Source organism: Bos indicus x Bos taurus, chromosome 16 (genome assembly GCF_003369695.1).
Source record: "Bos indicus x Bos taurus breed Angus x Brahman F1 hybrid chromosome 16, Bos_hybrid_MaternalHap_v2.0, whole genome shotgun sequence".
Lineage (NCBI taxonomy): Eukaryota > Metazoa > Chordata > Mammalia > Artiodactyla > Bovidae > Bos > Bos indicus x Bos taurus.
In genome coordinates, this window is record NC_040091.1 from 67316894 (window position 1) to 67341213 (window position 24320).

At 39.2% G+C, this 24320-nt stretch overlaps 1 protein-coding gene across 1 annotated transcript in view; it reads left to right on the forward strand.

The window, feature by feature from the left end:
- Positions 1-24320, forward strand: part of PLA2G4A (phospholipase A2 group IVA) — a 174333-nt gene that overhangs the window by 137438 nt on the left and 12575 nt on the right. The window contains exons 14-17 of the mRNA XM_027565600.1: positions 1862-2104; positions 10136-10320; positions 22104-22299; positions 24043-24200. Of these exons, the coding sequence (XP_027421401.1) occupies positions 1862-2104; positions 10136-10320; positions 22104-22299; positions 24043-24200 (782 nt within the window). The remainder of the gene's footprint in view (positions 1-1861; positions 2105-10135; positions 10321-22103; positions 22300-24042; positions 24201-24320) is intronic.

Sequence of the window (24320 nt, forward strand, 5' to 3'; positions counted from 1 at the left end):
AATAGCAACAATAGTGATGATGAAAAAGGAAAAGAAGAGGAAGCACCAAATCTTTGGAAAATAATTGAGTATCTTATTCATATCCTGTGTAACTAAAGATATAAATCATTTTTTTAAAGCTTGATTTGTTCTAGTGAAAGATTTTCTTTGTCATATTTGGCATTAGAAAAGTGTGGGAGTAGAAAAGAGTGTATATTTGTTTTTTCATGACTATGCAGTCAATCTGGATTGGTTATGGAGAGAAAGAGCCCTTTACTTACTGAGCTCAGTTAAGCTAATCTTTTGAAGATATTATGGTTTTATGTATGTTTAGTTAACATTTATTGAAAATTATGAAGTTTGAATAAAGATTCTCTTTTTCCTCTCTCAGTACACACACACACACATGTATGGATTTATTTATGCATGTATATTTATATTCAAAGTTCCCAGAAATCTGAACAGGAGTGTTCTAGGTAAAGGGATTATCCTCTACCATACAATGTTCTTAGATTTGAGTTATGAATGAAGAATATTGATGATGATGATTACGATGCTGCTGCTACTACTTCTCCTACCGACTAGTGTTTACTGAGAATTTAACGTAGGCCAGGCACTTTTCTAAGAAATTTGCATGAATGCATTAACTTAATTTATCCTCATAACAACCCAATGAGGTTTACTGATGAGGAAATGAATACTGAAAAGGGTCAATTAACTAGTAAACAGTGGAGAGAGGATTGGAATCTGGGCAGTCTGATTCTGGAACCAGTGCTCTAAATAATGACACAATATGGCTTCCCAGTAGTAGTCACGAGTGCATCGAGTTTAAGGAAAAAGTCATTGAAAACTGCTTCTTTGGGAAGATTGTCAAATTCTAAGCCATTTGAAAACATAAATTTAAATTACAGACTTTTAAACCCCAAACTTTATAAGCAAGAATGCAATGACATTTCAGAGGGTGTTTATAGAGAAGCAAATATATGTTGAATCCTTCAATTGTCTGCTCTCAGTTTGCATGATTTCTGGATGTTTATTAAACATGACAGGGAAGGAAACTTGGGAAAGAAAGGGGATTAGCTACTATGGATATTCCCTCTTATGCATAGCCATAGCCAAGAAAAGAAAAGAATGGGGGAAAGGGAAAAAAATAGAAAAATAGAAGTTTCTCTGGAAATCAAAGAATAAGACAAGTAACACTGCCAAGAATATAGCCTTTAGACTGACTATTTGGAGAAGGAAATGGCAACCCACTCCAGTATTCTTGCCTGGAGAATCCCACAGACGGAGAAGCCTGGTGGGCTGCAGTCCATGGGGTCACACAGAGTCGGACACGACTGAAGCAACTTAGCAGCAGCAGCAGCAGCAAACTGACTAGAGGTAAAGGGTAGAAAAAAAGAAAAGTGAAGTCACTCAGTCGTGTCTGACTCTTTGCGACCCCATGGATTGTAGCCTACCAGGCTTCTCCATCCATGGGATTTTCCAGGCAAGAGTACTGGAGTGGGTTGCCATTTCCTTCTCCAGAGGATCTTCCCGACCCAGGGGTCAAACCTGGATCTCCCGCATTGTAGGCAGAAGCTTTTTACTGTCTGAGCCACCAGGGAAGTTGGTAAAGGTAAGAACAATTTAAGAACAAAAATGATTAACTGAAATATTGACTGTATTAATTTACATGAATAAACATTTGTTGAATCAAAAACTGGAGGGATTTGCTTGGCATTTCAGTGGTTAAGACTCTGTGCTTCCACTGCAAGGGGGCATGGGTTTGATCCCTGGTCGGGGAACTGAGAGCCTGCATTCCCCTAATGTTAACACTCCATGACCAAAGATCTTTTTTCATTTTTATGGATTTTAGACAATGTATAATGATCTTTTTCCTTAGGCACTGAACATGAAGAAGCAGAAAGGGAATACCAAAATGATAATCAAGCAAGTTGGGTCCAACGTATGCTCATGGCCTTGGTGAGTGACTCAGCTTTGTTCAATACCAGAGAAGGACGTGCCGGGAAGGTGCACAACTTCATGCTGGGCTTGAATCTCAATACATCCTATCCAATGTCTCCTTTGAGAGACTTTACCATGCAAGAGTCCCTGGATGAAGACGAATTGGATGCCGCTGTCGCAGGTAGGTACACAAAGTGTAACCCACAGAAGCTAATTCAAGAGATTGTTCTTCCTTTTCTGGGGAGGAGCATTTTAATTATTGTTACTAGTAACTCATTTATAATCCAATTTTAAAACATTCATGTAATGAGGGGAGGGAATTCCCTGGTGGCTCAGATGGTAAGGAGTTTGCCTGCAATGTGGGAGACTCAGGTTTGATCCCTGGATCCAGATGAGCCACTGGAGAAGGAATGGCAACCCACTCCAGTATTCTTGCCTGGAGAATCCCATGGATGAAGGAGCCTGGCAGGCTACAGTCCATGGGGTTGCAAAAAGTCGGACACAACAGAACGAGTTCACTTTCTTTTCTTTTTAATGGGGGAAGGACCATGAATTATTGTTTTTTTGGCAGAAAAAAATACACTGGACAGGAAACAGCATCGTTGTGTCAGCATAAATAATTTTCATTGAAATATTGAGAGGGACTTTGCTTCTCTGTGTTGGTCAAGGGTCACTCACTGGAAACAGGAAACCCTCTCGCTTGTTTAAGCGAAAGGGGTTTAAAGAACGGAATTGAGTGCTTACAAAACTGTTCTGAGGCGTGGAGGAGCAAGCTCCAGGCTAAGCATCTAGGAATGATTCCAAAAACACTTCAGAATCACCCCCACAAACGCCCCCACAACAGTGCTTGGCAGTAGAAATAGCACAAACGCAGTCTCTGTCTCATTTCCTCCGTCAAATCTCATGTGGGTGTCTCTCCTTGGCAAAGGGAGTAAGTCTCAGCAGACCCAGAGCTGGGAGGGAATCTTACGTACGAAGTCCTCCCCGCCCCCCGCCCCTGGGAGTGCAGAGCAGTACTGCCTGCCCCCTAGGGGTGAGAGTCAGCCGAATTTACCTATTTGCAGCGTCCCTCCGCCTATCGAATTTTTTAAAATTTATTTTTAATTGGAAGACAATTGCTTTACAATTTTGTTTTAGTTCCTGCCGAACTGTCAACATGAATCAGCCATAGGTATACATATGTCCGCTCCCTCTTGAACCTCCCTCCCTCCCCCCACCACATCTCATCGCTCTAGCTTGTCACGGAGCACCTGGTTTGAGTTCCAACTTCATGCATCAAATTCCCACTGGCTATCTGTGTTACGTATGGTAATATATGTTTCAGTGTTAACCCTCTCCATTCGTCTCTCTCCTTCCTTCACCCACAGTGTCCACCAGCCTGTTCTCTCTGCGTCTCCATTGCTGCCCTGCACGTAGGTCCTCTTCTGGACCCCATAGAGTTCCTATTATACAGAGTGAAGTAAAGTCAGAGAAAAAGAAATATCATGTATTAACAGGCTATTGAATGTGTCCCTCCAGTTCTCTGAAAGATTGGGTAACTTTCTTAAGGTCCCTTAAGAATCTCATCAAGAACCCACTCACTTTCAGGATTGTCAGTTAGCCAAACTAGAGAATACCTCCCTCGATTCTTCATTTCCATGGGTGTTCCAAATTAAAAGTTAAATTTGCCTTGGTAGCTAATGACTACATAATCATCTTTCTTATAATGCTCCTGTCATCGTAAACTTTTTCTACTTCATCATGCCATCTTGTTTCTCTTAACTGCCCAAGTGTCATTTTTCAATCATTTCTGCCTAAGAACATTGACAGAAGGCTATGAAAATGTAAATGGAAAAATTTCCAAAAATCTTCCTGCTACTCTTTGTTGAAGTATTCTACCTATATTTGTCAAAATTAGAACATGGCTTTAGATCTTTTTGTTTAGGTAATGCTGTTTGTTTGTTGCTTGAGTTTAAGGGAAACTGCAGAAGCAAAATTTACCACTGTTTTTAAACAAGAGAAGTGGAAACTCACTATATTTTGCCTTATGTTTGTGGCATCAAAGTCTAGGATATGAGATATATCTGATTATAAACCTGCCATGCAAACCCTTTCATATGAACTATAATGGGTCTATGAATATTTGTGTTAAAGTCAGTGTCTTTTTTAAATTCATCCAAAATAAAAACCCTTGACTGTACAATCAGTGATGTTAATTGTGTGTGTGTGTTTTTACTTATTGCTATTGCCTCTTGATGAAAGTGAAAATGGAGAGTGAAAAAGTTGGCTTAAAGCTCAACATTCAGAAAACAAAGATCATGGCATCCGATCCTACCACTTCATGGGAAATAGATGGGGAAACAGTGGAAACAGTGTCAGACTTTATTTTTCTGGGCTCCAAAATCACTGCAGATGGTGATTGCAGCCATGAAATTAAAAGATGCTTACTCCTTGGAAGGAAAGTTATGACCAGCCTAGATAACATATTCAAAAGCAGAGACATTACTCTGCCAACAAAGGTTCATCTAGTCAAGGCTATGGTTTTTCCTATGGTCACGTATGGTTGTGAGAGTTGGACTGTGAAGAAGGCTGAGCGCCGAAGAATTGATGCTTTTGAACTGTGGTGTTGGAGAAGACTCTTGAGCGTCCCTTGGACTGCAAAGAGATCCAACCAGTCCATTCTGAAGGAGATCAGCCCTGGGATTTCTTTGGAAGGAATGATGCTAAAGCTGAAACTCCAGTACTTTGGCCACCTCATGCGAAGAGTTGACTCACTGGAAAAGACTCTGATGCTGGGAGGGATTTGGGGCAGGAGGAGAAGGGGATGACAGAGGATGAGATGGCTGGATGGCATCACTGACTCGATGGACGTGAGTCTGAGTGAACCCCGGGAGTTGGTGATGGACAGGGAGGCCTGGCGTGCTGCAATTCATGGGGTCGCAAAGAGTTGGACACGACTGAGCGACTGATCTGATCTGATTGCAATACCAGTTAAATGCATCTTCTTTAGAAACTTAGGCTTTATAGATGAGAGATGATGGGCTTAAAAAAAAAAAAAACAAAACTTAGCCTCACAGAGTATTTAGAACCAGAAAGAAGCATTAGTATTTTACTCCATAGCAAAGGAAGATTAAAGGAGACAGCATCATGTTTGCCTAGAATTGCTCAACTGAACTGGAATTGGGACACTTGAAAAGGCCTCTTGACATTGCTCAGAAGCCTTTCCCTTCTGCTCACCCCCTTCCTCATAGCCTTTGGTTTTATTAGTCATTGTCTTGCTGATGTAAAAATGGAAGTTTCCTTGTGTGTACTTATTACATCTGTTTTATGTTACTACTTTGATCTTTCCGTGGTTTACACAGCACAGGCTCTGCACTCAACATTTTAACAACTTCCTGGTGATTTCACAGTAGATTTGGAAGTGTTAGGGTTCCTAGGTAAAGCACAGTGCTCAGTTAAATTTGAATTTCAATTCATATGTATATATATATATAGAGAGAATAAGTACGCTCCTTTGTAACATTTGGGACATTCTTGTATAAAAATCATTTGCTATTTATCTGAAATTCAAATTTAACTGGACATCCTACATTTTTATTAGATAAATTTGGTACCCTTAGGAAGTGTACCTCTTTCATTATGCTTACCTTATTTCAGATTGTTCTTCATTTTCCTCTTTCTTCTTTTCATCCTAAAATATGATATTACATATTTTAATATTGCAATTAAAATATGATATTAAATAGACTAAATATTTATTTTGGGGGGAAATTTTGATTTGTTCTAACCTAAAATTATTAAAGTGTTAGTAGCTCAGTTGTGTCTGACTCTACAACTTCATGGACTGTAGCTCGCTGTAGTCCATGGAATTCTCCAGGCAAGAATACTGGAGTGGGTAACCATTCCCTTCTCTAGGATGTTTTCCTGACCTAGGGATCAAACCTGGGTCTCTTGCATGGCAGGCAGATTCTTTACCGTCTGAACCACCAGGGAAGCCCAAAATTATTTTAAAGTAATGAACTTTGGAAGGAACTTTAAATATTGTCAGTGTATATCTCATCAAATTATACTTGTTATTTTGTATTTATCTGACTGAAAAAATGTATACAGAATGTTGACTAGTCAAAAATCCAGTCAGATAAATGACAAGTTCATTCAAATTTATTGTTTATAAACCAGCATTATTAAAAATGACTACATTTTAGACTGAATGTACTAAATTGATTAGTCCTTTTTCAGATAAAACTTTTACCAAGATGGACTCCATTTATCTCCTTCTGGTTATTTCCAAGTTTTAGAATGACTGTATGTTTGGAATGAAAAGTTACAAGGTTCACCATAAATGGTATTCAACTTGATTCATAAAGTCTTCATTAAAAGTTTTATCTAGTATACAATTAAAACACCACAATTTAATTAAAACATTAAGGTTATTCCTCTTTTATCTTATATTTAGAGTTTTTTATCTTATCTGTATATTATGTCGGGAAAATTGCACATTTGCTTTACTATTTTGTTTAAACAGATTAAAATTAGAACATCTTAAAACAATCAACCTAAAATGAGAAAAAATTAGTGTGCTATTTTTGTGCTTATTACTTCACCTTGCAGTCCCTCTTTTGAAAACAAGAGACATCAGATGATAAAATTCCCTTCATTTGTTTACTTCACAGTAGTTGTATACCTGTGGAAACTAATTTTGGATAAGCTGATCATTAGTTACGTGACTTCTTTCCTGTTTACTTTTGTGTTTATGTTATTTTCTGCAACACACGCCATCTGGAATAAGAAATCAAGACATGAGTTCATCTAGGGAAGGGTTCAAAACACAAACATCCAAATATTTGTGCATTATAAATGGAATCAGTTGATGTATTTGTAAAATGACCATGATAAAATTTCCATAGCAGAATCTCTTTAAGGAAATGGTTCATGATTATAAAACAGAGCACGTTTCCATACCTATCAAAGAACCTGATTCCCTCATTCACGGGTTTGGAAACCGTGTATGCTTTAATTTATGGGAGGATGTTCTTTCATAGGGGCACTTATCAAACTTTCTGTAACATTTTAGTGGATGGTAATAAACAGGGATCAAGTTCAAATAAGTTTGGTAAAACTAACAACTCCACATCCCTCTTCACAATGCAATGGGATGCTCTAATGAGTTTGAGAGGTCCTACTTAAAGACTGCTCAAGTATAGTACTTTAAAAGCAGACTTGCTATATCTGTGGAGAAGGAAATGGCAACCCACTCCAGTGTTCTTGCCTGGAGAATCCTAGGGACGGGGGAGCCTGGTGGGCTGCCGTCTGTGGGGTGGCACGGAGTCGGAGACGACTGAAGCGACTTAGCAGCAGCAGCAGCGGCAGCTGTATTTGAATCCCAGTTGTGCCATTATTAGCTGGACAGTCCTGTGCCATTACTAGCATAACCTCAGTAAACAACAAGAGAAAAGTAGAGTGAAACTAAAAACCAGCGCCCTGATCCCGATGAACCTGTTGGTTAGTGAGTGTGCAATAGTCCTTACTGTTTACCCCAAAGGCTGACTTTAAAATAGTAGTTGTTAACTGTCTTAGAGAGTTATTGTCCGGATTAAGTAGCATCTCCTCTTAAAAGTGCTGTTAGTCCAAAGCATAGTAAAGAATATAGGGAACACACATTATAATTTGCTGTTACTTTAAGTTGTTGAATCTTGCATTTCTCAAACTGATTTAATCATGCAACTCTTGTTACATAGAATATCTGGTAATATCTTGCAAAACAGTATTTTTTACAACACAGTTAAGAAATATTGTTTCCTGTCAGTTTAGGTGGATAGTTGGAATCATGGTGGTTAGCTACATGCCAGAGCTGTGAGTTGGTCTACATAAAGCTTTTTCTCTCAAATGTAATCTTGGATTTAAAAGAGGAAAAAGGAGACTATCAGTTTCATGATGAGAGGGAGCAAATCAAATAGAATAAGAGAGAAATAGTCTGTTACTAGTTAACCTTTTAGCTGAAATTTAAAGCATCATTTTATGAAACCCAAAAAATTATTTGTGAATTATCATTGTAGTTTCTTTATTAGGGAAAATCACTGCACTGTAAACAAATATTCCCATTAATGTTTTTAACTTTTTATGCTTATCGTGAAATATGCATATCAATGTGGTTTTCATGATTGATAGATGCATGTGTAGATTACCTCTGTACATTGCACTTGTTGCGTTTTTAAATTACCCATTTCAAAATTCTTTAGTCTTTGGCTGTGCCACTCACTTTCTGAAGTGACAGTGTGACAGTGTGTTTAGGGTTTAGACTTCGTGGACCAGGCTTTGAATCTTGATTCTTACTATGTTAAACTGGACCTATTAGGGCCTCATATCCTTATCTTTAAAATGATATAAATGATATTTCCTTTGTCTTCTGGTAAATCTTATATATGAAATTACTAATATATGGGCTTCCCAGAAGGCTCAGTGGTAAAGAATCTGCCTGCAATGCAGGAGGCACGGATTCGATCCCTGGCTCAGGAAGGTCCCGTGAAGAAGGAAATGGCAACCCACTCCAGTATTCTTGCCTGGGAAATCACATGGACAGAGGAGCCTGGAGGGCTGCAGTCCATGAAGTTGCAAAGAGTCAGACATAGCTAAGCGACAGAGCACTACTACTATACGATATATTATATACACTCAAATAAAGCTGCTTTTAGGAGGAATAAAAATACACAAATAAAAATTTTCCAGCTTATCAGTAAAATATTTTAGAACTTACACAGACTCACAATTTTTTACCTTATAAAATTGTTAAACAATAAAAATTTCAGAGGGATAGATGTTAAAGTTGGGTTTGATAATATATATGTAATATAACAAAGGGGCTTCCCAGGTGGCCCTAATGGTAAAGAAGCCACCTGCCAATGCTTGAGGTGCAGGCTTTGCTGCCCCATGGCTTGTGGGATCTTAGTTCCCAGACCGGGGATTGAACCCATGTCCCCTGCATTGGAAAGCAGGTTCTTAACTGCAGGAATTGAACCCATGTCCCCTGCATTGGAAGGCAGATTCTTAACTGCTGGACTAGCAGGAAAGTCCCTGAATCTGGTTTTAAAGTCTCCTTCTCAGGGAGGTCTCTCCTGACCATCTACCTGAGGTTCTTCCCTATCCTACTCTTGTTGTGGTTGTTATTCAGTCACTAAGTCGTATCCATGGTTTTGCAGCCCATGGCCTATAGCCCACCAGGCTCTGCTCTGCATGGGATTTCCTAGGCAAGAATACTGGAGTGCGTAGCCATTTCCTTCTTCAGGGGATCTCCCTGAATCAGGGATCAAACCCATGTCTCCTGCATTGGCAGGTGGATTCTTTACCATTGATTCACCAGAGAAGCAGCACCCCCCCATTCCTATTACCCTCTATTATTTTTTTCATTCCTTTTATCAGTGCCTGAACCATCTTTTAATATATTTGTTTACTGATTTACCAGCAGTGTGCTCTATTGGAGCAGAGTTTGTGTCTCTTGTTCAGCACTTAAGGAGTGCCTAAAGAGCAGCAGACAATGTGTGTTTGCTCAATTGATTGGACTATTCTCCTGGACTTCCATCACCTAGAGAGATGCTTGTGGGATCCTTCAGACTCTGCCACTCCCTAGTTATGCCACTTTAGAGATGAATTTCATGTATTTCATCCTCCATTTATAGTATCCTCTATCTCACATGTCTGTTCTAAGTCTTAAACAAGATAATGCCTGAGGAAGTGTTTTTAAACCTGTAAAAACCTATGTAATGTAAGTAATCCTAGGACAGGGCTCACGGTACACAGCTTAAACTTACTCCTAGGGCCTGAGCCTTGATTGCATTTTCAATATTTTGTCCCACTTAATTCTCATAGCAGAGACTTCCCTGGCACTCGAGTGGTTAAGACTCAGGGGGCACGGGTTTGATCCCTGGTCCGGGAGTTAAGATCTCACATGTCTCATGACCAAAAAACCAAAAATTAAAACAGAAACAATACTGTAACAAATTCAATAAAGATTTTAAAAATGGTCCACATCAAAAAAAAAAAAAAAATCTTAAAGAATTCCTCACAGCATTCTTACTGATAGAATCTTTTACTCTGATATTACAGATGAAGTCTCCAAGGCCTGAGGGTCTAACCATATGAAATTCTTCTCACATGTTTACATAACAAATAGTTTTAAATTCTAAATAATGTTAAGTGATCATTTAATCTATTCTGTTCGTTTCTTTCCTTTTTAAAGATCCTGATGAATTTGAGCAGATATATGAGCCTTTGGATGTCAAAAGTAAAAAGATTCATGTGGTGGACAGTGGCCTCACATTTAACCTTCCATACCCTTTGATCCTGAGACCTCAGAGGGGAGTTGATCTCATCATCTCCTTTGACTTTTCTGCAAGACCAAGTGACTCCAGTCCTCCGTTCAAGGTAAGGAGAATTTATATAGCATTCCATCATCTGCCACATTCTTTTGCATGTCTTGTAGCTCTCTTCATCTTCTGGACCACGATTTCTTGTCCCTTTAGCCTATTTTCTACTTTATTATGAGTTATATTTCTAAAACACAGATGTGATTTAATCACTTTTCCACTTAACAAAGGTTTTAATTGATTTCCCAAGCCTCATTCACGTTCACAGTCCTGAGCAGGACAAGAACAAGGCAATACATCTGAAGTTGAGGAAGCGAATAGCCTGAAATTTGAGAGTTAGCAGGTAAAAGACAAGTAAAGCCAAGTAAAGTAATGCATGGGCTTCCCTGGTAGCTCAGTTGGTAAAGAATCTGCCTGCAATGCAGGAGACCCCGGTTCCATCCCTGTGTCGGGAAGATCCCCTGGAGAAGGGATAGGCTACCTACTCCAGCATTCTTGGGCTTCCCTGGTGGCTCAGCTGATAAAGAATCTGACTGTAATGTGGGAGACCTGGGTTTGATCCCTGGGTTGGGAAGATCCCCTGGAGAAGGGAAAGGCTACCTGCTCAAGTATTCTGTTCTGGCCTGGAGAATTCCATAGACTGTTTAGTCCATGGGATCGCAAAGAGTCAGACACAACTGAGCAACTTTTACTTGATTTTTCAAAGCCATACATGGGGAATGTATAACATGAGGAGAGAAGAGGACATGAAATAGTATCTTGATGATTCAACAGCAGTATCTGGGGAAAAGGACAAAAATGAAGGAAGTATGCAGTATTATAAAACTAACTGAAGATATTTAACAACAAGATGTCTTTGGTTAAGTGGATAAGAGCAGTTTCAATAGGGCCGAGAGAGCAGATGTCATACTGCAGTGATTTGAAGGTTAAGTGGAAGTTAAGAAAATGGAGACAATCCTGTAAACCATTCCAGGAAAAAGGAAATGGACTATATCTGCAGGAGGATGTGGGGAATAGGAAAATTGCATGTATGTGGAGGGGTGGGTTGGAAATACTTGAGTGTGTTTAAATGTTTTGATGTCTAGGACTTGTGAATGAAGCAATGTTGTGGGAGATGGAGAGATGACGTATACAACAGAATCACATCCCTGGGAGATTGTAGGGATGGGGAGTGGAAGGGAGACACAAAAATACAGATGGAGAGGAGTCTAGATACATCCATATTGGGACAAGACAGAAGGGGGTATTGTGGTTGTGGATTGGAGGTTAGTTGTAGGCACAGAGATGGGCAGTAGGAAAGCACTCATGTAATGACTTCTAACTTTTAGAGGAATTCGGAGTCAGCACTATCTTTTGAGTAGAGAGGAGGTAGAGCCAGGGGTACAAGGATAACAAGTCTGCCTGTCTGAAGACACAAGGAAAATTTCTAACTAGGGTCATGTGGAAAGATTGCCGGGCAGCATCTAAGTGAGACATGAATGTTGTCTGTCCCCCTGACTTCAAACTTCCTTTCAATATAGCCTAAGTATTACCTTTCTTGGCCTCCACAAGTATAGTTTTAGTATGAAAGGCTTAGTAATTTCTCCTAACACAGCAATTTTCATGTTGTTCTGTCTGTATTTGTTTACTTCAACTCTCTGTGAACTCTCTGTGAACTCGTTGGAGACTAGAACGTTAACTTGTGTGTGTGTTTGTGTATATTTGTGTTTTGTTTTAATCACTTGGTTCTAATTGCTGTATAGGTGCTAGCCCAAATTATGGTATGTAGGATATGTTTCGGAGAAGGCGATGACATCCCACTCCAGCACTCTTGCCTGTAGGATATGTTTCGGAGAAGGCGATGACATCCCACTCCAGCACTCTTGCCTGGAAAACCCCATGGACGGAGGACCCTGGTGGGCTGCAGTCCATGGGGTCGCCAAGAGTCAGACACGACTGAGCAACTTCACTTTCACTTTTCACTTTCATGCATTGGAGAAGAAAATGGCAACCCACTCCAGTGTTCTTGCCTGGAGAATCCCAGGGACGGGGGAGCCTGGTGGGCTGCCGTCTATGGGGTCGCACAGGGTCGGACACGACTGAAGCGACTTAGCAGCAGCAGCAGCAGCAGGATATGTTTTATGGGTGAATGAATGAAATATTATAATAGAGATGAAGTTACTATCTCCGTTTCATAGATTAAGAAACAGGTACTCACAAGATTAAGTGAAACGTTTCACGGTCTCCCAACCAGGAAGAGTTAGTGATGACCCAGGTTCTTGGACATGTTTTCATTTCTATTGTACATAATTAAGATGTTCTCGAGACCCAATAATGGTTATAATAACTCTTTAACATATATAAATCTCATATTTTAAAAGTGCTTTCATATTTCACCTTTTTTTGAGGCAGTTAGTAATATTCAGAGAAGGAAACAAGGATTGATGAGATAAGAAATCTCATCATGCCAAGAAGTTAAATAAGATAGTGGGTGAAAGGTCTTCCCCATTAAGCCATTAAGAATCTGCTTGCAATGCAGGAGACATGGGTTCACTCCCTGGGTTGGGAAGATTCCCCTGGAGTAGGAAATGGCAACCCACTCCAGTATTCTTGCTTGGAAAATCCCATGGACAGAGGACAGACTACAGCCCATGGGGGTCATAGAAAAGTCGGATATGACTGAGTGACCAAACAACGACAATGGGTGAAAAGAACGTAGCCCAGGGGACTTCCCCAGTGGCCCAGTGATTAAGACTTTGCCTTCTAATGCATGGGGCATGGGTTCCATCCCTGGTTGGGGAACTAAGATCCCGCATGCCTCAGGCCAAAAACCAAACATAAAACAGAAGCAATATTGTAACAAGTTCAACAGAGACTTTAAAAATGGTCTACCTAAAAAAAAAAAAAAAAAGGAACATAACCCAGGATCTGGCTGGGGAAATACTAGGTAAGTAATGGTCAAGGTGGACTACATTCCAAGGATCCAGGATGAGAATCTAACACTCTTTTCACTTCACTAGCTGCCTGGCTTTATATATACGATGTATATTCTTTTTTCTGTGCTGTGTGCAGCAGTTACTGGTAAAACATGGTTCTTGATGTCTAAAACATTTTAGCTTTTGGCGGGGAGGGGGAGACTTCTAACTGACAAATTTTCTTGTTAAATAGTTATTTGGGTTTATATAACTATGCATATTATGTAAACTTATACAACTGTGTGTATTGGGCTTCCTTGGTGGCTCAGTGGTAAAGAATCCACCTGCCAATGGTTCAGGAAGAATCTGATTCCATAAGACCCCCCTGGAGAAGGAAATGGCAACCCACTCTAGTGTTCTTGCCCGGAAAATCCCATGGACAGAGGAGCCTGGCGGGCTACAGGCCATGACATTGCAAAAGAGCTGGACCTGACTTAGCAGCTAAGCAACAACAACTGTGTGTGTTATAGGAGATCCATTCGAAAATAGACTGGTGTGTTCTGGAGTAGATAAGCAGGGAAATCAGTGAGATAGGATGAAAATGGCACAGAAATGGCAATGAGCACATCTGAGGAGTGGTCTGATTAAAGTGATAGATTTTAAGTCATTTTAAGGCATGATTCTAGGAGGGCTTTAAAGAAGAATTTATGGTTGGATGATAGCAAATGGAAAATCAGTGAAGGATTTCCAGCAGACAAATGACTTCATGAAACTGGAATTTTAGAATGATTAATCTGATAACGGAAAATAGGATGAATTGGAGGATGGAGAGCAAAAGGTTAAAATTAAGAGGGATTTACTGTAATGTAAGTGTAGGACAGTGAAGTACGCACCAGGGAGGGTGGCTGTGGAAACAAGAGCAGGGTTTGATGATGGATGAGCAGCAGTGGGGAGGTGAGTTTCAGTGCATGACTCCACTGTGATAATTTAGGAGCTCATTCTGGAGGTGGAAGAACCTGATTATTCATTTCACCAGTGGAAGTGTAAAATGTCAAAGTCTTCATTTTATACATGAATCAGAGCTCCACCACCTTAATGAACTGATATTAGAAGGTTTTAGAATATTATGTTGTACCTCTGAAAAGAACTCACTATTTCTAATTAAAAAGAATACTCATAAAAATACATCAAGTGCTTCTGCTATTCATAGACAATAGCTGTTGATATTTTGTTTTTATTTTTTTCTCTCTTCACTGCATGTGTGCATACATATGTGCATATGTGTGTGTATCAACACCAGGGTTATATATTTTTGCAATCTGCTTCTTTCTTCTTAAAGTTACATTGTAAGCATTTCCCCATGCCATTCAATATTTTTAGAACATAATTTTAAACACAGAATGATATCTCTATATATGAATAAGCGAGAATTTATTATCAGTGTTCTGTTTTCAACTTTTAGATTATTGCTGTCTTGTCAATTCTTTCTTCTAATTGTCATCTTTGCACATGAATTGTTAATCATACTTTTTATTATTCCCTTACTTGGATTCTTAGATATATATATGTTGAGATTCTTTAATAAACATTTCCAGATCACTTTCCAAAAAAGCTGCAGCAGTTTATATTACTATATTAGATTGTACAGGCAAATCCTTGTTTTACATGGCTTTACTGGCATGGAAAAATATTACAGCTGTTTATGCTCATAGATGTGCTTTAGAATTATTTTGTCAATTCCCTACACCTTACCCTCTTCCTCCTATGTGAATATATCCTTTAACTATTGGTTTGGTGTAGCATGAAGCCTATCATTCTAGAAATAATGAACTGTATTTTCAGAGACTTAATATAAAAGAAATTGCAATATATTATATATGATACATTTTCCTCCAAAAATGGACTTCAGAAAATTCACAGTGAGTGAAATGAATTTTTAAGTCTCACTTGGAATATTTAAAATGATTTTTTAAACTTATGAGTATTGTTATATAGATTGTCATTATAATAATATGCATTTCAATATGGACTTAAAAGGTTATCAAATATAATTTTTAAATTAATAAAAAATATTGTACTATTAATACTAAAGTGGAAATACTTATTATAGGTATGATATGTACTAAGTTTCTTCAGTCATATCCAACTCTTTGTGACCCTATGAACTAGCCTTCCAGACTCCTCTGTTCATGGGAGTCTCCAGGCAAGAATATTGGAGTGGGTTGCCATGCCCTCCTCCAGGGATCTTCCCAACCCAAGGACTGAACTTGGGTATTCTGTGTCTCCTGCACTACAGGCAGATTCTTTACTCCTGAGCCATAAAAATTGAATTGTACATAAAAGTTTTTGATAGCAGGGAAGTTCCAATGCAATACCTGAATGTATGCAATAAGGTTTTTTAAGGTGATTAAATAATGAATATTTTTCTATTTGGGTGGCTTGTCTGGTGGCTCGGTGGTAAAGAATCTGCTTGCCAATGAAGGAGATATGAGTTCAGTCCCTGGGTCGGGAAGATCCCTTGAAGAAGGAAATGGAACTTACTCCAGTGTTCTTGCCTGGAAAATCTGATGGACAGAGGAGCCTGGTGGGCTACAGTCCATGGGGCTGCGAAGAGTCAGACACAACTTAATGACTAAACAGCAATGACGACAACAAGTGTCCTATTTCTTATTGGACACCATTTGAAGTTAAGAGTAGAGCATAAATCCTGAGCAAAAATTTGGAGCCGGTAACTATGTTTAATTTCATAAATATAGTTAAATCTCAGATTTTGTCAGGGAGATATAGAATGATGGATATCATGCCTTTTGATAAAGGCAACACAGTTCATATTATATCTACTTTATAACTAGCCTAGAAAGTTCATGACGTCAATGTCAGTGATAATGAAGGATTTTGTTTTTTATAGATTAGTGGCTACACACTCCTCTAATAATGGTCCAAATATACAGAACCTCATAACTCTAAATACTGTGATTAATTGATTTAAGAAAAATAATTTTGGGTTTCAATTTATCAAGTTCTTTTTGTTAATCATTTAATAACAGATATATGCCATGCAAATATAGTTTACCTGTAGGGTTTATCCAAGATAAATTTTAATAAGGTTTGTTCTTCATATTGGTCATAAAAATAATCCAGTACCTTCACAGTCAAGTCTTCAAAATAAATAGGTTGAATTTAAAGGAGGGGGGGAAAAGCTTTGGATGTTTTGAGGAATAAGCAAGGAATACAGGGAAGTTTAGAGTTTACCATTCTAGATTTTTTTCCTTTAGCTTATAAAGTTTTATGTAGAGTAATGGATTTGGATTGTTATTCCATCAATTATGTTACTTTATATTATGCTGCCATATATTGGGCATGAATCTAGCTGTATTTCAGTGCCCTTCTAAATGCTTAGTGGCTGGAAGCCAGAACAATGAGTTCATCCTCTTAAAAATAAAAGGAAAGAGAGAAAGAAGGAGAAAAGGAGAGAAGGAAGCAATGAGGGAAGGGGGCAAGGACAAGAGAATCAAAAGGAAATTAGAAAGTAGCTAGTCTTTACAAATTATAGAAGTAATGTATCTAAATTAACTTTATCAAGGTCAACATTTCATTTACCCACAAAAAAGTGCTTCCTTTATTCCGAAAGAATCCATCTGCAATGCAGGAGACCTGGATTTTTCAAACCCTGGTTTGGGAAGATCCCCTGAAGAAGGAAATAGCAACCCACTCCAGTATTCTTGCCTGGAAAATCCCATTGACAGAAGAGCCCTTAGGGCAACAGTCCATGGGGTCACAAGAGTCAGACACAATTTAGCGATTAAACTACCACCACAAATAATACAAAAAAGAATCTGTATTTTTCAACGCTAACCTGATTTATTTGTTGACATTATGGCATGCTCCTTGGTTTAGAACCTCTGTATACATTGTACTTAGATTGTTAAGTTGGGTCAAACCATCATGGCCAAACTAGTTCACGTGTTAGCTCTATGGGCATCAGTCCAACATGGCTGATGAAGGGAAGTGCATGTTATTGAGTGTAGCCTTTGTAGGCTTACTGCTTAAGGTCATTTTCTGGGGTTATAGAGTTGGACACGATTGAAGCAACTTAGCAGCAGCAGCAAATTGCCACAAACAACAGAAATGTATTCTTCTCTCACAGTTCTGGAGACCAGAAGTCAAGATCAAGGTGTCCTCAGGGCCACACTCCCTCCTAAAGCTCTACAGGAGGATTCTTCCTTGTCTTTTCCAGTTTCCAGGAGTTCCAGGCTTTCCTTGGTTTGTGGCTACATAACTCCAGTCTCAGCCTTTGTCTTCCTATAGCCTTCTCCTCTGCGTGTGTGTGTGTTTTCATAAGAATATTCATTGTTGGATTTTATGGCCCACCCAGCTAGTCCACAATGATCTCATCTTCAGACCCTTAACTTAATTACACTTGCAAAAACCTCTTCTCCTAATGAGGCTGCATTCACAGGTCCTGGGGGCTTAAAGCATAGACTTATCTTTTGGAGGCCCACCATTCAACCCACTAAACCTGTTTGGTCATGGGGGCTTAGAGGCCTTGTCATGAGGAAATATACTCAACGTTAATTTCTCCTTACATATTTTTGTGAATGTATAGTACCTTCTCAGCGAAGAAGAACTAAGGAGAAATGTAAAGTGCTCTGTACACTATTAGATATAGAAAATTATTTTTGTGCCTATTGCACTGTAAAGCTCTTGGGACCTAACACTTTTTTTTGGAAGTGAGAATGATCATAACCACAAAATAATGAATTCTAAATTGTTGTTTTTATCCATTGTATCTTACGTTAGTTCCTTTAAAAATTTCCTGCTGCTGCTAAGTCGCTTCAGTCGTGTCCGACTCTGTGCAACCCCATAGACGGCAGCCCACTAGGCTCCCCAGTCCCTGGGATTCTCCAGGCAAGAACACTGGAGTGGGTTGCCATTTCCTTCTCCAATGCATGAAAGTGAAAAGTGAAAGCGAAGTCGCTCAGTCGTGTCTGACTCTTCGTGACCCCATGGACTGCAGCCCACCAGGCTCCTCCGTCCATGGGATTTCCCAGGCAAGAGTACTGGAGTGGGGTGCCATTGCCTTCTCCAAAAAAAAAAAAAAAAAAAAATTCCTAGAATTCTGTAAATTTATTTACACAGTTATACTCCTCTATCCAATCTAAAAATAGATTTTAAATAATGAGAAAACACATGCCCTAGGTATACAGAGGAAAAAACCTCATTTCCTCTGGAGAAAAGGTAATATAATATAATATAATATAATAAATATAAAGTATATATTTATCTACATGTATAAATAAATAAAATGGCATATATATGCCATTCACACTATAGTTTGTACGTATTTTTATATTATTCAGATTGTTTTTCCTATCTTTCAAAGTGTTTTAGTCCTCTTAAATGAGTATAAACATCCTACAAAGTATCACTTTGAAGGATACCTTCAAATTTTTATCTTCACAGAAAATCATTTTAGTTAATACTATGTAAATTTATCATGAATTAGTCTATGGAAATCTGAGGTGTCAAGCAGTAACCAAAATGGATGGTTAGAACTCAGTTCTGCTGTAATTTGTGCAATAGCGATTTTTTTTTCTCACTGCATTCTTTCAAAATATTCTTTTCGAACTCGTCTGTTCCACTCATAGCTGCGTCACTGTTTCTCAGCCTTTACAAACAGTAAAATGAGACATGGGAGGAGAGCAGACGGTTTTTCCATCCTGTAATCACTGCCTTATAGTCATCAGGTTTTAATCCTTTCCACATCAGGCTCATATAAGGAAAGGGAAAGTTTCCATCACTTCCTGATTCCTGCATAAAATATCTATCTAAAAATAGCTTGGTCTCTTACCTCAGGCAATCCCCTTCTCTTTCTCTGCACGCTCACACGTCGTTGGTTACACCCTTGAGTCATGTTTGCAAACACTGGAGAGCCCTTCCTTTCCCTTGTTCCCATGCAGCTCCACAGTGTGAACTTTTGGTTTTATTTTGATGTTGAATAATTGTTAATGAATAACTGTGAACAGTGCTAGACAAGAAATAACAGCCTGAATAATTCAGCTGAACAGGAAGATAAAGGATTTAGAGATAAGTTTTCTCAAGTTTCAAACACGCAATTGTCCCTGTGTACATATGGAATTTTAAGTGAAATATAATCACATTTAGCTTGACAGTTTATGGAACAAATGTTTTAATATAAATCTGTTTTCCCAGATTTTTATTCCTCAGTAAATGGCATTGAGAGAGTCGATCAGCTTAATGTTCACACTTCAGAAGCATCAGGAACAGTGAATGCTCAATGAAAAGCATTTTTTTTTCCTAAATTTAAGGTGCTATTTTAAAATAACTATTTTCTTAACTAGGTTAACACAACTGTAAAGCAATTTTCATCCAATTAAAAAATAATTTATGGGGGAAAACTCACATATAAATAAATACTTTTCTTAAATATAAATTACTGAGTTTATATAAATATATGATCTCGCTTAATCCTCACAGCAATGCTCAGGAAGATGATAGTATCAACTTTATTTTATAGCTCATTTATTTACAAGTAAGTTGCTGAGATAAGAAACAGCTGAAATGTAGATAAACGGGGATTGTGTGTGTGTGCTCGGTCACTAAGTCATGCCTGACTCTTTGTGACCTGATGGACTACAGCCCTCCAGGCTCCTCTGTCCATGGGATTTTCCAGGGAAGAATACTGGAGTGGGTTGCCATTTCCTTCTCCAGGGGATCATCCTGATCCAGGGATCGAACCCTTGTCTCCTGCAGCTCCCGAACTGGCAGCTTCTTTGCCGCTGAGCCACCTGGGAAGCCCCAGAATGGGATTGGGAGTCTGCTACTTCAAAGACAGTACCCAACCCAGTCCAAGTGTGTTGGTTGTTACTTATGACCCCTATGGTGCCACTAGCGGAGCATCACTGCATTTTTTTTTTTTTTTACATAAAACCATTTCTTCCATATGGAGCTATTGCGCTAAGCGGTTTGTCTCAGATCACCCAGCTTGCAAGTCAAGATAGGCTGGGCCTTTCAGGCTGCACAGCCCAGGTGTGAAGCCATCCGTCACGTTCCCTCTCTCTTTCATACTGCACTATCATATCTATTCTTTATCTTCCCCCTTAAGTTACGATCCCTAAGTATTCAAGGATAGCTCCTCTCTTATGCCTGGAACATAGGTACTCAGTCATAATGTCGAGTGAACTAATTTGCACTGTGAGGAAATACTCCAGGTATGCTGCAAAATCTCACGGCAAATAAATACTTTACTCATAGCATTTGCCGCAGTTTTAAACCTAAAGGTTGTTTAATTACTGTCTCTCATCCACCAGGCTACGTACATCCTGTAAGAACAAGAGTTTTACTCACCATTATGTCCCCACCTCCTAGCACAGAGCTTAGACTGACGACTAATGATTATCATTGAAGGAATCAATGTGATGACAAAGAAGTTAAAAAAACTTAAGAGGGTAGTGATCATTTCTCAAAAACTTCTGCTCTTTAGGGATTTCCCTAATAGTGCTGCTCTCTCTCTTCCTTCTTCTTTTCTTTCTTCACTTTTCCACCTTCCATATCTTTTCCTCTCTTTACTGACTTTTATTTGGCAAACGTGTATAGAAAGTAATGTGACAGGCATGCTACTGACTATTGCACTCAGGTTAATTGATTTAATTCTAATAGCAGTCTTATGAGATATGGATTATCTTGACCATCTTTACTTTATAGTTGAGGGTATTGAGTGTAGAGGCCTCAGGGAACATGGCCAAGGTCCCCGAGCGTGCACTTTAACTCTGGCAGTCTGGCCCCAGAGTCTGCGCTTTCCCCGCTACCACAGTCTGTTTATTACTTGTCCCCTCTTCCTTTAAGCTGCATTTCAATAGAAATAAGCTCTATTCACTGCACCTCTCTCTATTGATTTATGTTCTCCAGTTTGAATTAGTTATTTTTTGTGCTTACCTTCTGTGTTAGTCATCCTTGATGCAAAAACAAGCCTAAAACCTCAGTGAGGTGAAGTGAAGTCGCTCAGTCGTGTCTGATTCTTTGTGACCCCATGGACTGTAGCCTACCAGGCTCCTCCGTCCATGGGATTTTCCAGGCAAGAATACTTGGTGTGGGCTGCCATTTCCTTCTCCAGGGGAACTTCCCGACCCAGGGATCGAACCCGGGTCTCCTGCATTGTAGGCAGACACTTTACCGGCTGAGCCACAAGGGAAGCCCAAAACCTGAATAGTCAACAGCAAACATGTACTTCTTGGTCATGTTACATGTCAACAGAACAGCTTCTTTTCATAAAGAGAAGCAAAAAAAAAAAAAAAGAAGCTAATTCAGAGCAGCTCAAATGTTTTTGCATTCGTAAGATGTATTCATTTTTAATCAGTTTTGTGGAGAAAATGCAGGTAAAAATTCAGTAACAGAATGGTCTTCATTCTGCCTCACAGATTTTTTTAACTTTGAAGGGTTAAAAAATATTCACATGGCTTGTAAATGCCCAGAACCCATTGTTGTTGTTGTTGTTTAGTCGCTCAGTTGTGTCCAACTCTTGTGATTCATGGGATTTCCCAGGCAGGAATACTGGAGTGAGTAGCCATTTCTTACTCCGGGTATCTTCCCTGAGCCTCCTGCCTTGCAGGCAGAGTCTTTACCACTCAGCCACCAGGAAAGCCTGCCCAGAATCTCGAGCAATTGCGTCAGTGTAATTTCAGTCAGTTCAGTTCATTAATAATTTTTCCAATGCTGCCTATGGAACTAGCCTTATATAAAGAACTAAAAAAATGATCATAAGTTTGTTTATGGAATAATTTTGTATTTTTTGAGATTGATAAGTTTCTTAAGAACAAGATCGTTACTCATCTTTAGCAAGGAACATACTAACACATAGGAGATAGCTAATGAGTAGTGAATGATGAGCGGACCAGCTGAACAAATGATCTTTCCCTCTCTTCCATAGGAACTTCTACTTGCAGAAAAGTGGGCTAAAATGAACAAGCTCCCCTTTCCAAAGATTGATCCTTACGTATTCGATCGAGAAGGACTGAAGGAATGCTATGTTTTTAAACCCAAGAATCCTGATGTCGAGAAAGATTGCCCGACTATCATTCACTTTGTTCTGGCCAACATCAACTTCAGAAAGTACAAGGCTCCAGGTACATCGGGAGTTATAGTCTGTAAGGCAGAAAGCTGATAAAGCGTAAGAGTGACATTAAGGTGCTTCATGCTGGCACTGCCATACCAGCTGTTACAACATCGAACACTTCCTTTACCTTGATAAAAGGCTACCATCCTGAGACCCCAAGCACTTCCCCTCGTTCTCACCCCAGAGTCTCCTGAGTTCTTCACAATCCAGAAACTGAAGGGTGATTAACTAGCTTGATAAACCTCTGGGGCTTTATTCCACAATCTCAGGTTATATTTGTTCTGATGGATCAGTGCCCTTGTCATAGGCATTTTTAAATATTTTGATTGCTACTGTTGTAAGGGAGGCCTTGTTTCAGAACAAATCATGCAAAATTTGTGGGAATGTTAACTGACCATAAAAATTCATGAAATCTAGCAGTACAATATGGATAGTAATTTCAGGTCACCATGTTGCATTCCTTTAGAAAAAGAGAATTAATTTCAAGGCACTGGCATTTTGTTTTGCCGCATCCAAAGGAGTCTATGGACTCTTCTATATCCTGGGAGATACTGATTAACAAAAGGAGAGCTAGAGATTGACCGGCAAGATACTAAATGCCTCAAAGTTATATTATTTTCAGACTAGAAAATGTAGCTGTTAAAGAAAAGATGAAAAAATAGTCATGGAAGATTTGAGACTATGGGGAGGAAAGTGATCTTTTTCTAGATAGTGGACGAAGTCAGAGAAAAGGTCAATAGAGGTGGAGGCTCTCCTGAGTCATACATCAACACAAAAGAAGGAAGAATTAGCTGGAATTTTTAGTTATTTAACAGTGAAATACATAAAGCATAGGAAATTTTGAATTTTCTATCACTATTAATTCTCAAAAACAGGCTGTGGAGGGGATTCTTGTGACATGAAGACAGTTAATTAATGTCTGGGTTTGGGTTCTACCAGAAGCAAATTCCAAGCAAAGGGTTTACATGCAAATAGTTTATTTGGGTGAAGTAGGAAACTTTAGTAAGAGAGCTGAGAACTGATAAAAGGAAGAAAGCCAGATAACAAAAGATGTGTTAGTAAGCCTGCTACCATAGGAGAACCTGGTCCTGCTGGGAAACTCTAGGAAATGAAATAGAGTCTAGTCAGATCATGCTTTCCACTTACACAGCAAGTGGCAAGGGAACCAAGGAATTTATATGCCAATACCATAGAGTCTTTGGTTGACTGCTTCCTGGGACAGAGTATTATTGACTGGAACTTCCAGCCTGCTGCTAATGAGCAAAGCAGCAGTTACAGGGAGTGGTAGAAAGCCTTCAGGGCTTCCCAGGCGGCTCAGTGGTAAAGAGTCTACCTGCCAAGCAGGAGACACAGGTTTGATCCCTGAGTTGGGAAGATCCCCTGGAGAAAGAAACGGTAACCCACTCTAGTATTCTTGCCTGGGAAATCCCATGGACAGAGGAGACTGGTGGGCCGCAGTCTGTGGGGTTGCAAAAGAGTCAGACACTACTTAGTCAGACTACACAGTAGCAGCAGAAAGCCCTTAGGCGCAGAGATGCAGGTACTGGCAATTGGAAGATGCCCAGTCAGAGTACACAGAAGTGGTCAAGTCCAGGGTATGTGAGCAGAGGCCTCATAGTGTACACTCAGGATTATATGACCCCTAAGGGGCTCCCAAGGTTGTTTATGGCTATTTGAATGTTTTGTGCCCTGGACTCTAGAGATAATTTGTGGTTTTCGAAATAACATCATTTGAAATTCTTCTTATATTTAGGTGTTCCAAGAGAAACTAATGAAGAGAAAGAAATAGCTGATTTTGATATTTTTGATGACCCTGAATCACCGTTTTCGACCTTCAACTTTCAATATCCCAATCAAGCATTTAAAAGGCTGCATGATCTCATGTACTTCAATACCCTGAACAACATTGATGTAAGTATCTCTTATGATCATTGACAATGTCAAATATTTCCATATCACATGAACATAGCAATACCCCATTTTAATTCATTAAAAATAACTTTTATGAATGATATCACCCCAAAATTTGCC